The sequence below is a fragment of the Branchiostoma floridae genome, chromosome 5 (genome assembly GCF_000003815.2).
Source record: "Branchiostoma floridae strain S238N-H82 chromosome 5, Bfl_VNyyK, whole genome shotgun sequence".
NCBI lineage: Eukaryota > Metazoa > Chordata > Leptocardii > Amphioxiformes > Branchiostomatidae > Branchiostoma > Branchiostoma floridae.
Genome location: NC_049983.1, coordinates 220,606 through 238,260, shown reverse-complemented (window position 1 = coordinate 238,260; position 17,655 = coordinate 220,606). Strand labels below are relative to the sequence as shown.

General features: G+C 38.1%; 1 protein-coding gene across 1 annotated transcript in view; it reads left to right on the top strand.

The window, feature by feature from the left end:
• The window catches only part of LOC118415799 (voltage-dependent L-type calcium channel subunit alpha-1D-like), a gene marked incomplete in the record, with an annotated part of 160,687 nt that overhangs the window by 59,870 nt on the left and 83,162 nt on the right, over nt 1-17,655 (top strand). Inside the window, 2 exon segments of the mRNA XM_035820626.1 lie at nt 15,398-15,537; nt 16,917-17,023. Coding sequence (XP_035676519.1) covers nt 15,398-15,537; nt 16,917-17,023 — 247 coding nt within the window.

Sequence of the window (17,655 nt, the reverse complement as noted above, 5' to 3'; positions counted from 1 at the left end):
GAGATATACTACCTTCAAAGTATGTCTACTAGCTCGTATATCCAGTTATGTTTGAATCACTTATAACATAATTTATAATGGTTACCATATCAATTTACCTCATGTAGGGATACCGAGTGAGTAATGTTCTGCTTTGATAACTTTGTAATTTGTATCAGTCATATTTTTATAAACGGGTTTATGAGGCTATGTGAGATCTGTATACGTCATATAGAATATAACACGGTGTATTCCGTATCACCCAACGTACCACAGGGCTCAAAATAGTGGATGCAGGCGCATTAAATTGGAGCAGTGCACCCAATTTTTTCTTTTCTGTGGGTGCACCGGTGCACCCAAATATTTTCAATTGGTAGGTTTATGTACTATGTAAAGATATCAAAGTATACTAGTATGCATCATATTCTTGACCTCTATGTGTTAGAAAGATGATAGAGTGTCTGTCATAGTACTGGATTAAGGATTTGAAGTTGGAATTTGAGTTCAATGAAATTGCGGACGCTCCAAAGCTGTGTGTGTGTTGTGCCGACACCCAATTCAGATTCAAGCTCAGTAGAGTATAACAGTAAGGTTTGTAATAAGGTTTTTTTGACATTCTACTTTATTTTCAGTGGTGCACTCAAATATTTTTTGGTTTGCCCAATTTTTTAGGTTGGGTGCACCAGTGCACCTAATCCCCCAAACGAATTTCGAGCCCTGTAACAGCTCGGCTATGGATGGGATCGCCCAAAAGCAGGATAATGACCCAACCGCGGGAGGGCTGGTATTACATTTCTGGATGGTATACTGTGTTATATTTCATTTACATCGTACCGACACGTTTCAACGTGAAATGTGCTAGAAACTGGAAAATTTGGCATTCTTGAATAAAGATTGGGAACTGTTTAGCAATATCGATTGAAACATCCAAATTGGGTATTCAAGTTTTTGACAGTATCACACTCAGCGATGCAAAAGGGATGTGAATTATTGCATGGAAGCCCATGTGATAACAGTACATAATGTATAACCCCATGTGCTAACCCCAAATATCACCCAGTCCGGAACACCTGTACTGAATGTTATATACGCCCTGGTATGACGTAAATGATATTATATCATTATTAATTGCGATTTGCTCGACAAAATCAATGACTTAATTTATCACATCTTAATTGATACACATAAATAATACCCAGTATGTGTCAAATAAACAAAACTCGATCGTCTTGTTCATTATATTTTCATCTGAGGGAAGTAATTTTGCAAGGTGATAAAAGTGTCACTTTTGATCCAAAACAAAGTCTGTCACGTTTTTCTTTACGTGACAGTTATGAAAGCAATTATAGTGCATTATTTATGATTATTACGATATATTTACTGACTTCAGATGATGGAATTTTTAATGATGAAACATGGTGTTGATGGAGATGATTTTGGAAACACAGGATATTTTCATTTTTCATAATTCTCATTATACATTCATTTGGAATTTATTTCTATCCCGATATGCTTACAATGCATTTTATTTTCAGAAATCAAACCTTTTTGTATTTAGTAGATTCTACAGTTTACTCAAATGAATATAGTTGCAGAAAATATAAAGCTCAATATTATTAATCTGGATGTGGTAGATTGTGTAAGCTACAGTATAGCCCTGTTGACGTACAATGTATTCCATTCAGGGCTCGAAATACCCACTTGCCCACTTGCAAATGCAACCACATTTTGCTTTGCGCAACTTAATTTTAAACCCAGGTTGCACACTGAGCAACCTGAAATTTCGCAGTTGGAACACTGCTTTTTCCCCACCTACATGCATAAAGTTTGTATTTATTTTTTGATAACATAAAACATATTACGTAGTTACATATAACTGGAAGAAAAGATAATGGATAAGTAGCTGATTTGAAGAAAGTAACAATTTGAAAGTGGGGCAACCTGAAATAGTGATGGCGCAACCTAGCTTTTGACTCAGGTTGCCACTTGGACATTAACATGGCTGAAAAAAGTATTTCGGGCCCTGCCATTTCTTTATGGCCTAGAGTAGTCAGTACAGATATTGGTCCTTGGGTTTACATCTACCCTATAGCATCATCCGTAGCTTTTTATACTATCATTTTTGTACTAGTATGTTGGTGTCGTCGCTGTGCCCAAGCAATTTGATAGAGCACTCAACAAATTCAATATATATTTTGATAATATAGAAGAATGATAAAAACCTCATATTTTAAATCTTATGTGTTTTGTTGTCTTTCAGTCATACTTGTAAGTTTTGCCTGGTGTTCTGAATATTAGAAGGTCAAGGGTAACTGAAATTTGATTTATAAAACAGTGAGGCCGCCAATGTGCCCAGCAGCATGTTGAAAATTAGTGTAGTGGTCCTCATTTTAGCATAGTGGTCACAAATTATTGTATAGTGCCAATAACGCTAAAAATGCACTAGCTAGAACCCTTAGGGCTTCATATGCAGGTTAGTGCAGGTAAAATTGGAGCTGTGCAGGTATTTCTGGTGTCTACCTGCACCTAACCTGCACTGGTCCATGTACTGGGTTATATTACATAATATCTATGGTGTGGGTGCATATGGATTGTTATTAGCTGCATTGACTGCATTACCACCTAATTAAGTACTAGTATAAAATAGTTCCTGAACAATTTCAGTATGATCCATACTTCCTAAATTCAGAGCGGTGCAGGTAAAATTTGTCTGGTGCAGGTAATTTTCAATGCCACCTGCACCAGTAAAGGTATGCAGAAAACAGTATTTTGAGCCCTGCAGTATGTATATCTGGAGTGTGTTTCTGTAGACTATTGTAGAAGGAATCCCCCGTCCTGTCCCCCTCCCAACACCACCCTCCCAGCAAGGCCAAGTCTGCCATGGCTCCGGTTCACAGATCCAGACAGATGGGCCATTGATCTGTCCTACCTATACCCTCCCCAGGCAAAACAACCACAGTAGTTATTGATGGCAGGTTCCCCCAGTACATGCATGGCAATTTTCTATAGAGAGACTCTGCATCAAAGCTCAGGCATACAGTAGACATCCTGGGACACTTTTCTATTGTGATTCCAATGTACAACGTATGACTAAAGGATACACAGTGTGAAACCCAATGGAAAACATATCTTATATCCGTGACCACAACGTTAACTCCACCCACAGGAATACAAGGACCTGCCAGCCTGCTGTCTGCTATGCTCTCCTCCTAGAAGTGATTGATTGCCATGAAACTCATGAGAAACACATTGGAATGACAGTCTCTAATTGGCAATAAGGAAACCTTTTGGACATATATCCTCCAAAGCAGGGTTCTAGCTAGTGCATTTTAGCGTATTGGGCCACTACGCTAAAATTTGTGACCACTATGCTAAAATAAGGGCCACTACGCTCATTTTTAACTTAGTGGTGCTTTGCTATCATTTGCTTGTTCAACAATGTCTAATCAATGTCTTAACAATGAAAAATGAAGATATGCCATTCAAAACTGACTGTGATGTTAACAGAGTACCAACTTTTAGCTCTACATTGTCAAAATCTCACCATGGAGGGGCCAAAACCCCCTTTCCACACCCATCTCTTGATCGGTCACTTCGCTACCATGCCATTCTCACTACGCTAAAATAAAATCCTGGCTAGAACCCTGATTTGCAAACATTACGAACCCTCCGACTTAAGAAAAAAGCGAAGATACAAACAGGAGATATCTCCTCTTCTGCAGGGTGTGTTTCCCCTGAGTTTCGACTATTGAACTGAGCTTTGGAAGGCAGGCACCCCCAATATACATGGCAACCTGCAATTTTCTATAGAGAGATTTTGCATCAGGGATGTCTCCAGGACCCGTCCTTCGGTCCTGGACAGAAATCATAGAGTAGTACAAGGTTTTTTCTAGAAAAAAAATTGCAAATGAGCGGCACCACCAAGTGGGGGTTCTTCCTATGTTAAAATGAAGCATTCTATGGATTCCTATGGGCAAAATTTCCTATCAGACCAGGTCACAGTTGAAGACTGGCCACATGTGATCCCTGGTCAATCAGAATTTTATGCTTACCAGAGGATCTGCTCCCCAGGGTAAGGGGGGGGGGTATGGCCAGGGCATGAGGCTACAAATCCCTGGAGTAGTGTTCTTTGTTTGGGAAATTGTAAGTCCCTCATGAAAACTGCATTTTTCATGCATAATCTCGATCTTCTTATAGTACATGTATCAACATGATTTCTAGAGGATATGGACATGGTTTAACAGCCTTAAGCTTAGCTGTCCTAGCCCCAGGGCTTTAGCCAGCTCGAATTTTTTTCCCGTCAGCCAATTACAATCGTCGCGAAAACCGCGAAAATTAATTAGAAGGACTGAACCGAGACCTTGAAAAACGGGTTTTAATGAGATTATCATATGCGAAAGGGCGCCGACACACATTGTCAACAATCATAACAATAGCAAAACAAACAGTGTGTGGCTTTTACGGTCTTGAACGGCGTCCCCAAGCCGCCTGTAGCTTCCAACAAGGATTTTTGTCCGTCAAGGTTGACGGATTTGTTTTAAAATTTTTCCGTCGGACGCAGCAAATTTCCGTCAATTGACGGAAAAACGGACGCTGGCTAGAGCCCTTTCTAGCCCTAAAAGTCTCCCTACTTGAGAATCTCTTGTAGAGTATTAGGCCACACCAATTTTGTTTGTTGTTTCTCAGGTTCAAAAAAAAATCGGTCGGTCGGTCGAAAATAACAAAAAAAGATTAAAACTAGAAAGGCCGACATTTGCTTGAGAGCAAATACAGCATATTTCAGCCATCTCCCTCCTCATGTAACAATAGACTGTTCCAAAATCACTCATGTGCAAAAATGGAACACTTCTGCTTAAAATGACTTCTAACTACTAATCACACTTATGAGCAAAAATGAATCTTACAAAAACCCCTTCAAGAATGGACTCAAAAAAATAGACGACTCCAAAAACACTTCCGCTAAGAAATGGAATTTGGAATCATCAGCCGTCCAAAACCATATTTGCAAAAAATCCCCCCTCTGTGCAAGAATCGACTCTTCCTGTTATACCCCTATGTAAAGTGGAGCGATCCAAAAATATATCAGCTAAAATAGTCAGCGAAGTCCACAAAATGAATTTAAAAAAAATACCCCCTTCGTCGTAGAATGGAATCTCCCAGCTCACCCTGTTTGAAATTGCACAATAGACAAGTCCAGAAATACTCACAGTACATGGCCTTTGCATAAGAAGCAACCCAGTCCAAAACTGAATTTAAAAAAAAGTCCCCCGTGCATGAATGGGCTCTTCCAGATAAAACAAGGCTTGCTGATTGGCTGCCGAATCCTCCTCATGTTAAATCCCCCCCTATGTGCAAAAATGGACTGTCCCAGTAGTAGTCTTATGTCAAGTGGATCAGTGCGAAAACACTTCCGCTAAAAAAAACATTGGCATTATCACCAAAGTCTAAAAGTAAATTTTAAAATACACCCCCTGTCCAACAATGGACTCATCCAGCAAAATAAGCTCGCTCATTGGCTGGCCATTAATTGGATTTACCTTGTCCACCAACCACCTGGATGTCTATGGACTAGGTAGGTAGGTAGATAATTGGATCTACCTGGCACACCTGTGGCCCTGACACACCAGAATGACCTAGAGGTCGTTGACCTCGGCACTCCAACCTTACCTATCCTAAACTCTCCCACAAAAACCTCCTTAAGGAGCCATTTTGAAGTGATTTATACTACATATTATACATGGATCCTTTGAATAAGTATCTAGGGCACCTCTGTGCCAAATTTCAGGTCATTTGGATGTAATACCATGGTACAGGGGGCCAAAATATACAGTCTTGGTCCAAAAGTTGCAATAAAACCTCAATAAAATCATTTAAGGAGCAGATATGAAAAAAATAAAAAAAACACATTTGGGTATTGGCCCACTCTACCCTTGTGCCAAATTTCAAGTCATTTGGTCCAGAAACGGCGGAGATGAATCGCTTTGAAAATTTGACAGGAGAAAGAAAGAAAGAAAGAAACATTACGAATACAATATATTTCACCATACCTATGGTATGGCTGAAATATAATAAAAACTTTTGCAAAAAGTTGGGGGTAGGAGAAATCGAGGGGCTTACTGAAGTTACAGTTAATTTAGGGGGGTAGCAAAGTCTAACGTTTGAAGAAAAATGATAAATGAACCTGGAATTTGAGGCCCATAGTTACTTTGAGAAAGGAGAGGCTGTGAAATTTTGTCGACACGAGGTGTGGCCATCAATTTAATAAGTTTTTTTTTTTTAAATCGCAAAAAATAGGGTCGGGAAATCCGAGAAACAACAAATAAAATTGGTGCGGCCTTAGTATATGCATTTTTGGGGGAAGCTTTAGTCCCTATATCCCATTTCTACAGATTTATCAGTCACAGACAGTCATCAGTACCTCAGCTGATTAGCGCATTGCTTACTTATACATGAGAAGCCTTAATTTGATTAATGCACCTGCTGAATCCCTGTGGCGTTTGTCACAGTAGTAAAACGCTGGTCTTGAATTACTAACTGCAGACTGGATGTAATGAGTTAATATGTCAGTGCTTTGATGAAAATTGAAATATTTTTATCTTGCCATAACACGATTGTATCCTTGGCTCGTGGCCTTATTGTGTCCTATGATTTGGATGTATTTTCGTTAATCGTTTTCAGATTAAAGAATGTGTGGCACTATTGACGCAACCCAGTTGCTAAACGGATTCGGTCGGATTGATTTAACTTAATTCTGTGCCTTATTTCTTACTAAGCAGAATTATGTGGTCCCGCGGGGACAGAATTGTCGTCATCCACTGCCTTATCCAGTCAGCTCTGAATGCTTTCCAATAATTGCCCAAAAGAGACAGACTGACTGACTTTGTCTTGATTACGTATGACAACACCCATCTCACATCCTTGCTAAACGTCCAGTACATTTTTTTTATGTGCTGTCATCTACATTCCAACATTATGAAAAATGATTCAAGCAATTTGTAGGTTTACTCAAAAATGCCAACTGCTTTGATTACATACAACAAAATGTATTGTTTATCCTTGCTAAATGTTGAGTCAATTGTTTTTACATGCTGTTGTCTACGTTCCAACATTTTAAAATGATTCTAAGCAACCTGTAGGTTTGCTCAAAAGATCCTAACTGCCTTGATTACATACAACAAAAGATATTGTTTATCCTTGCTAAATGTTGAGTCAATTTACATGCAGTTGGCTACGTTTCAACATTTATACCGTCGGTAATATAATTCTAAGAAACTAGTAGATTTGCTCAATAGATGCCAACTTTTTGGGAGGACAACTTGTAAAGGTGTTGATACACCTGTTTTGTCCTCCCTTCCACTTGTTTTTGCATGTGGTAAATTCAAATAAAGAAATAAAGAAAGAAACTGCCTTCATTGCAACATTTTTATTACGACAAAAGACATTGTTTATCCTTGCTAAATGTGGAGTCCATTTTTGCGATATGCTGTTGTCAACGTCCAGCATTATAAGATAGTTCTTAGCAGTTTGCTCAAAAGAGGCAGACTGCCATATTTTGATACTTGTTTAAATACGACAAAAGATATCTATCATTCTTGCCAAATGCCCAGTCCATTTTTGCTATATGCTGTCTACGTTACGACGGTTTCATACGGTAGTAAGCAACCTGCCAGTTTGCTCAAAAGACTTGCCACTTGATTACGTATGACAAAAGACATCGCTTATCCTTGCTGAATATTTGAATCCATTTTTGCCACATGCAGTGGTCTGTGCTATGAAACGATCCTAAGCAGCCTGTCAGTTAGCTGGTATATGACCCCGAGTGTAACAGTATCCGTCGGTACATACAGCGTAAGCAAATCAGCTTGCCACAGTCCATCATTGATGACCCTGTAACCAAAAATGGCTGCGTGTAATCCCTCCTTGGATGCCTCAAATAGCTCACTGCATAATGTTCCCTCCTGCTTTCTTGCCAAGGCCTCGGAAAACAATGTTGTGTTTCCTGTTTCCCTAATATATCTACCATAGAAAAACCTGCCGACCCTAGACTTTTTTGTGGGGTGGGCAGTGGAGTTAGTATACATGTACATAGTTTCCAGTTAGAATTTTTATTCAGCCTGCTGCCTGACTACAAAAAGCTGCTTGTCGTATCTAATGAAGGATGGATGGATGTTTCCTCAGATTTGTAACCATTACGCACAATTTGAAGTTTGACATTGAATATGAATTTTTTATTTTAGTGTTAAAATGTTCACATGTTATGTTAAGTGTCTATTAGACTTTAAAATGAAGCCATATAAATTGGAACCAGCCTCATATTTTCAAGTACATGTACCATGGTATTTTGCTGAGTCATAATGACTCCAATGTATTTTGCTGATTGCCTTTAGATCGTAGACTTCTCTTGATATCCACTGCCACATGTGACTGCCTTATTCTGAGTCACAATCTACATTTGTATACCCAGTTATTGACTTAGTGGAGACCTTGATTGTTAGCATAACAATCTAGGCCTAGGAAAATAAGTGTAATTGTTTCCTGTTTCAGTCCTGAAAAATTAGGATTGGTAGGTATGGATTACGTTCTATTTTAAATTTTCTTTGACAAAACTCTACTAGTCTCTTGTAATACAATGCAGTTTAAGTAGGTAAAACTAATTTGCATGTGGACACTCAATGTCGAACTTTGATTTCGTGTACAATAGTTACAAATCTGTGGACACATTTATCCCTCATTAGATAAGACAAGCGTTTTTTTTACTTGAATAGGAAGCAGGCTGAATCTTGCCAAAGAGCCCTCCTTATAGGGTTGGCAGGTTTTTCTAGGGTAGGTAGGGAAACAGGAAACGGAACATTTTTTTCATAGGCCTTATACTGAGGCAATCTATACCCGGTCGTTGACCTATTAGAAAACGTGATTGTTCTCATATTGCAGAACAATCTATTCAAATATCACAGTGTGTTCTGAATCAATGTTTTTATAGAAACTGACATTTTGGTATCAGTTGCATGGAAGGTTCCATAATCTCTCTGTCTGTTGGCAAGAAACCTTATAAGATACATGTTGTATTATATCTTTTCTCTTTGTATGACCTTCTTATGATCATTGAGATGTGTTTGACAATAAAGATAACATATATCATATGTAGTGTTCATTTTACCTTTTTCATTCTACCTTTTTCTTGCATAGGTAGCCCTTTGTTTTGGTTAGGCTATGTTGATTTGATTGTATGAATGACATCTGCATGTGCATCAATTTTTGGTTGAATGTGAAAAAGATGTATTCAACCATAGTGTAAATTGTACAAAGCAGCTGTAAAATGAGCAAATATACTTTCGCGGGGGTTTAATGCTCGCGGTTTTCACGGTAGCCGCTTCACCACCAACATTTTTTCATGGCAGTAAGAGACTACAGTGCATGGTGCTACCGCAAAATGAAAACCACCGCAAAAAGTCCCTTTTCCCGCTAGCGCGAAATTAAATCCCCGCAAACTTAAATGCTTTTACAGTAACTATAAAATACCATCTCCTAATGGACATAGCCTTGACCTTCCAACTTGTCACATTCACGAAAATGGTTATGTTTTTGGTGCCATTTGTCTGCTGTGTGTCTGTGAGCAGTGTAATTTGAGAAGCTGTGGTTGGATCCTAATGATATTTGTGTGATGGTTGGGTGGCAGTATATAGGAAAACAAAGGTCAAGTTCGATAATTGGCCCTTATAGCGGCTTTTTAAGGTACTGAGACGGAAGTTCTGCTTTTGATATCTCGTGGTTCTGCACATGGCGTGGTCATGATTTTACAGTAGTGATAGGCCTTGATTATTCTAGACCATTCTTTCTAAGCGAGTTTTCATTGGATAGATCCACCTCACATTGCCCCTTACCTGAGAGAAAGTAGAGTAATCAAACACCCCAGAGTAATGGCATTTATTTATTCATTGGTATGGCTGTTCAGCACATACAGTCAGGGCTGCCCAACTACTAAGTAGCCTGTAGATATTACAAAGGACCTTGGCATTGAGGCCACAACTCTGACATTGACAGTATGGCACAAACACTTGATGGGAAGAATTAGAAAATTATCAGTCCATCCATTCAGTTATAGATGAATATTTATTGATATCATTCTCATTGGGGGTAATAGTTGGGATGAGGACAATCTGTTGAACATATTGGGCTCGAAATGCAATGTGCACGATACTGTACCTGTGCACCGGAAATTGAAGTTGTGCACCTGATTTTTTACTTTGGGCCCACCTAGATATTTGTTTACCGTTATGTACATAAAGATAGTCACATAATGACTGTATACTATTATGTGGAGTTTTATTGACATTGCAGCATAAAAAAAAAAGAGTCAAACCTATGTTTACAATTGTAAGGTTAGTTATGAAATTTCTCATTTAAGTTGTAAGAGAGGCGGTAAGATTTCCAATCAGATATTGCTGATTTTCAATTTTATGTTATGTCACGTCCTCAAAAATTATTCCTGTGCACCAAATTTTTAGGTCAGGTGGTACTCATATTTCCAAAAATAAATTTCAAGCCCCGATAATATAGTTGAGCTTAAGGCTTAAGCACCCTTCATACACTTTTAATCATTTTACAAATAAATTTCAAGCCATGATAATGTAGGTGAGCTTAGGCACCACTTCGATGGGAAATTGGTGCCATCACATGAGATGAAAAAGTCTGATGTACTACTGCACATATCTGACTCCCACCGTTTTACTTTAGATTGCTGTGTGAGATCTTATTTGCAATGCAAAGATGAAGATTACAATGGTAAGGCCACAGCAAGTAAATTTTATGGATGACATTCTCTGCAGGTGGCAAAAATAGTGAGATAGGGTAAGAAAAAACAAGATGTTCTAAATATACGCACTAAACGTAAAAAATAAAGAATTGAAACGATGAAACATGGTATTACAGCCTACAAGGCATTCATTACTGTATTCAAGACGTGTACTAGTGTAGTAAATGTGACACTAGTGTGGTAGACTGGTATCACTTACCAACAATAAACAATAAACATGGCAACAACATGCATGGCTTCCATATTGGGGCCACTTTTACAACTATTTAACTAAATTTTTAGTTCCACTTCTATAACTACAGTCATGGCTACCTGGCTAGTGTCACTTCTACAAGTACAACAATTAGCCCATGTTGGTACTTTCTCTTCAGGTTGACCATCTCCGAAGAAAAAAAAAATCTTGTTTTTTTTCTGAAATCAGGCAAAAATTAATGTACGTGGTAATGTCATCCATAAACTTAACTTGCTGTGGCCTAACGACGATAGACAGCAGAGGTGATCTGCTATTCCTCTGCGTTTTTGTCGTCATTGTCTGCGAACCTAATGCTAGACCAGTTGTGTAACCCACAACAGTTTATCAGCCTCAGCTTGTCCATGTAGTGATAGGATATCTCAGCTCAGTGTGCTTTCTGCACTTCATATTCAGGCTAACGTAAAGGTGCTTTGGTCAAGCCCTTAGTTGTAGCCTTAGGCCAGTGCTCTATGTCAGGTGAACCACTAAGCATACTGGTATACTCCTAGAATGAAATGAATTCAGCACACTCATCATATGATGCATAAAATGTGACAGGCTCTGTCCCTGGTGCTGATTTCAGAGAGCTTATTAAGCCAAGGATGATAGTGTCTGACAGGTCGTAAAAATAGATGTTTTACATGTTGCTGTCAGTCCCTGATTTCCTTTTGATGCTGTGCATCCTCTGGCATTGATGATACTAGTTGGGTGAATGCTAAAAATAGCTAATTAGTTTCTGTCAGCCACAATTTTCCACTGCTCCTTGTCATTCACTTTTATACATTTCTTACTGCTAAATTTCAGAGAATCAAAAGGAAAAGGACAATATTATCTTTGTAATCTCTAATTGGTCATATTTCTCTGCCTATAACGTTCAGCTTGTCATAAGTTGGCGACAAAGATGCTCTTCAAAACAAAACAAAGCAAAAGATTTGGCATGTACTGTCCCTGGTGCTGAATTCAGATTTGGTTGTGGAATAAGTCTGATAGCTGTCCTGTAACTTTCACAAATAATTCCTTTCATGCCATGCCATTTGTTCATTGATATTGATGCTACTGGTTGACTGATGGTGAAAGTAGATGATGTGATCTGTCTAGATTCTATTTGCCATAGTTTTCATTGCTCCTTATCATCTCTATGTGCAAATATTCATCTCCAAAGCTCCCAATGTTACCAATACTTATAGTTCATTTTGTAGAAGTTGAACTCTTCAGAATGCACAAGAGAGGAGTAGAAACTACTGAGGAGAGCCACATGTATATCAGCAGGAGTCCGTTCCAGGGAATAGATGCGAATCAGTTTTCCACCCTTTCGCTTCAGGCGGGGTCAAAACATTTCAGCCCATAACCATATTGCCTTACCCCTGGGGAGGAGAAGTGTCCATTTGGGAAAACATCCCCTGGGGTAGGGAAGTCAGCAGGTTGTGTCATGAACCATCATTTCCCCCCCTACTTTTGCCCCTCGCGGGGTCATTTGGGGGTATCCTATGCAGATGCAGATCAGGCCATGTTGATTTGATTATATGGTTGACATCCTATGGGAACCACAAAACTGATGCGAGCATGCAAATAAAAACGTTTGACAAGAGAAAGACATTGCCTTCATTTCGAGATCTAAGTGGTTGGGAAGGTTGAACAAATCATAGCGGTATACATGTACTAACCAATAGATTATTGTTTTTTTTCTTTCTTCTGTGACTTTGGAGTTGTCTTTGGCATTTTACGACATAAGTACCCTTTTTTGGGATGCTTTTTATTCAAATTGACGGCATAGATTCACTCATTTTGTAAGCTGTGTGATTTCTATGATTTACAGTTTGGCCTTAAACATTTTGGGAAACGGAAACAAAAAATTAATGTGGTAATGGATTTCATTCATAGAAATCATATCAGTATGGCCTTAATACCCCATCCTTTACATAATGTTGACTGTACACAATCAAAACAAGAAAGCTTCTGAAAAAAGCTGGCCGGTGCATATTTTAGAAAAAGCCTGGATGTTAAACAAAATCACACGAAAAAAGAGTTTTTAAACATCGAATTACTGAATTGGTCTTTCTTCTATTAAAAAAACACTACATGAGATTTGTCTAACGAAGAAAAAAAAAATTTAGCAAGTGGGGTTCGAACCTACGATCTACGGAAGATAGGTACCGTGCTGTAGACCGCTTGGCCACGCTGGCTCGATTACGCAATAGCACGTATAGAAGGGCTATTTGGTTAAAGTGACCGATCCATGCATCCATGCAACCGCTTCTACCGTCTCAAAAATTTACCATAAGGGCAACAGCTGGCATGAGTTGATGTGTTACAACGGTGTTGTTTTGTTTTGTTTTGTAAATCTGATGTTCTTTATTTTCTATGCAAAAATGATGTAATGATTGAAGCTTAGTCAAAGCAACAAACAAGTAATAGAATTACATGGCATACAGAAATGAAGAATAAAAAATAATATTAACACATAATTTTGATACATTTATGATCTGTATCAAAAGAGCAGTATTTTGTTCTGCTTAACCTGTGTGCATGTATTATGATATGTCATAATTTCTATTTGTAATATTATCATTATCATGCATAATAGTGAGATCTTTTAATTTGCTATATTGTAAGACACCCTATTTCTGAAAGCATACATCATGCACAAGAAGGTAGCTAGGCGTTATAAAATGATGTTCTACCGTCCTGATATTGTATTACTACTCATGTACATGTATGTGTCCCAATATCCTGCATGATATACTGTACTGTGTCCTTCAACACTTACTTGCACTTGTACATGCACAGACCTGTCTTCCCTATGTACATGTGTTTTATATAGCTGTATGTCTTTATATGACTTGTCACAAATCTAGCTAACGTCACATGCATGAATCCTGAACAGAATACAGACACTACAAACTTGTGTACTTGTAGACCTTATTATGTTGTTTAACGCACATATGTTGGGACATGTTGCACCTGACTGATAGTTCTAGCACAGGCATGACACTACATGATCCCACAGCTTTTTGTGTTCACCTTCAGTAAATGCATTGGTAATATCCCAAAATAGCAAAATCCTCCCAACCCTTGCCTTTTTCTTTCAAATTGATACCCTAGTTTTTCGGCAGCTGAAATCTAAAAAAACAAAAACAAAGAAGAGATCTACTAGAGACCCATATTTCTTCAGGGCCATTCAAAAACAGAACATTTATTTTGATTCCTAGGTCTCAAACGAAAGGCCAAGAACCCCTCATACACTGTTAATCATTTTGAAACCCCAAGGAACTTAAGTTTACAGGGCTCGAAATACTGGGTGCATGTGCACCCAGGTGCATCCAAAATTGGAGCTGTGCACCCATTTTTTTCCCCAAATATTTTCATGGGTTCATGTATGTAAAGATATCAAAGTGTACTAGTATACATCATATTCTTGACATCTAAGGGTTAGAAAGATAATAGAATGTCTGTCATGGTACTTGTTTAAGAATTTGATACCACGTAACTATGTTTTGTTATTAGGTTTTTCTGACATTCTACTTAAATTTAAGTGGTGCACCCAAAAATATTTTGGTGCACCCAATGTTTTAAGCTGGGTACACCAGTGCACCTAATCCCAAAAATGAATTTTGAGCCCTGGTTTACTACATCACTGAAAATATCTAGGTTATTTTGAACATGAATCATTGACATTTTGAATACATGATCATGAAGCCAGTGCCGTAATTTCACAAAACAAACAAGAGTTCTTTTGCAAGAACGAACAGAGAAAGCTGTGGGATGATATTTTCTGTTTTGCACAACTAACATTTTGTATATTTATGAACATCACAACCTGAACTATAGTGTTTAAGGATTGCTTTATCTGCATGTTCTGGACGTCTGACGTATACTGTTGTTTGACTTGATTTACACCTCCTCCCTTTTCCTTCCAGGTAAGATCACCAACCTCTCTAACCACCTCGCCTCTCCAGAGTGAGAAAACCTCCCCCTTTTCTTCACTTCAGTCTGGCCATACCCCCTGCTGCCCTCTCATGTTCCATCCCCCCCCCCTCGCGTAATGTTCCGTCGTTCGACTGATCGCTAAATGTCTTCTTCCTTCTCTCTCTGCCATCCAGGAAACCGTGGAATATGGCTTCCTTGTCATTTTCACAGCGGAAGCCGCAATGAAACTCATTGCATATGGTGTAATTTGTCATCCTGGTGCTTACTTGAGAAACACATGGAACTTTTTAGATTGTATGATTGTTATTATAGGGTAAGTGTAGCTTACGGAATCTACCAGGTACGGGTTTCTCGTCTATCTATATATAAGTTCTCACCATACAACCACCCCCTGCACTGTTCTTAACTTAATGTTTTGTTGCTCTTTTTCTTTTTCTTTCCTGTAGGAAACAGTGGAATATCTCTTCCTTGTCATATTCACGTTGGAGGCAGTGTTTAAGATAATAGCCTATGGTTTAATTGCACACAACGGTGCATATTTACGAAACTTCTGGAACATTTTAGATTTTACAATTGTCATAATAGGGTAAGTGATTGCTTTCTTTTTATTTTGGTGTGAGTTTTTATGTTGTACATTTATCGGTTGTGGTGCATGAAGATGAAGAAAGCGTCTCTCTGTGATATCATTTGTCCTCCACCCCCCCTGTACTCTTCAACACCCCCTTTTCCTCTGCATTTTCATATACCTCAGGGTTGATACCCGACACATTTCCTCCATGCATGGTTCCGTTCTAGAAAAGAATCGTCATCAAAATCATCATCAAAATGATATACAAAGAGAGGCTTTCCAATTGTCTGCTCCTTTTTTGTTAAAATATTCTTCTTTTCCTTCCGTTTTGATTGTGTTTGTGCACCTCTTGTGTGGTTGGCCTTGTGATGTTATTATTGTGGGTTGCTCCATTGAAATGAACCTCAGGCTGTTAGGACTAAGCTCTTTGGTGTGCTGTGTCGTTGTTTTGTGGCTACATAAACTGCAAAGAAATGATTTCGGTCTGACCCAGCAATATGCAATACTCCAGAAGTTTTGTAGGTCTGTTGCCTAGAATGCAGGAATTGTTACATGTGCATGGCAGCAGTAATTGAATTTGTCTATAAGAAATGTTGGTTGCAATGTTTTATTGAAGATTAAGTATGTAGGATTTTTGCCACATCTGTGTGAAGCACTGACGGTAGAACTCTGTGTTGTAGAAAGAAGTAATTTAAATTTTGTATTTTTGAACATGATTTAATAGATATTTGAAAGTTTACAGTTCTGTCTTTGCTTAATTCTACTTACATCTGTCCATGCATGGGTCAGAGAATTCAGCATTATTGTTTGAAAAGAAAAGTTTAGCAAAAATCCTACAGACTTCATTCTATATGTTGTGGGCAAGATCGATGTTCCTTTTCCAAGAAGTACATTTTATATATGTATGCTAACCAAAACTCAAATTTGTATTTATATGTCCAACCTAAATGCAAAGCTTTAGGTTGCGCTTTTTTTGTGAAAATAATGAAATTTGTAACTTTTATAACCATTTAAAGTCATCAATTATAGGAACAAATCGACACACTTATCAGACTGTTTTTTATACAGAATTGTCTGAAATTCGGTGCCCTTTTCTGTCTGCTTAATTTTATTTTGGTAAAAATTTTGTCATCTTCACAACCAAAACAGAATGACGCTTTTCCTAGTTTTTTGACGGTTACAATTTCGGCATCTTCAAAACTTAAAAAAAATTACGTATTTCCTAGTTTTTGACAGTGGCATCTTTCATATGGTATACGCCTGTGGCTATATATAAAAGTACATTTTTATATGTTTTCACACCAGAAATGTTTGCAAGGGGTCGTGTTTAACAGGGCTGTGTAAATGTTCCATTTGTTGCTCTTCCTACTAAATGTTTTTCTCCTCTTCCTCCACAGCATTGTCAGTATAGTGTTGGAAACTTATAAGTTCGAAGGCTTCGATGTCAAAGCTCTAAGAGCATTCCGAGTTTTGAGGCCTCTAAGGCTTGTCTCTGGTGTCCCAAGTAAGTGTAAAGATGTTTGTATCGCTGTAGGCTCTTCAAGGCCTTTATTTGCTTAAAGTGCATGTTTTTCTAACATTACTGTAATACAATTACTTAATATTAGAGTAAATCAATTTGGAACTGGTATTAGAATTTTATAATTGAATATTGTAACATGCTAATTGATGAGTTCAATTGCCTTGGCAAAAGAATACAGATACTAAAGAAATGCTAGTTCAATAGTAACCTATGTCCATTAGATAAAGAAAAATGGTATGATTTAGAGATATCAAGTCAGTGGATGGTAGTTTCATGTTTTAGAATATTGCAGTTTGAAACCTCAATCTGTCAGCTTGATATCCCTAAAATGGATAAAGGTAAACTAGCATTAATAATTTGTGCTCTGTAGACTTCCATTCAATTAGATGAATTGTATTGCCAATCTTAAGTTTTTTGTGACAGTTTCTCACAGTGACTTCTCTTAGAACTGTGAGTTCATGACAATTGGATTATGCCTCTCTTGCAAAACACCACAAAAATGTAACCTCTGAATGCAGTCTTCAAACGGGGCTGTTTTTTTTGCGGGGGGGGGGGGGCATTGGTTCATGATTTTTAACGTTGTTTTGAAATGGGGCTAAACTCCCTTTCATTGC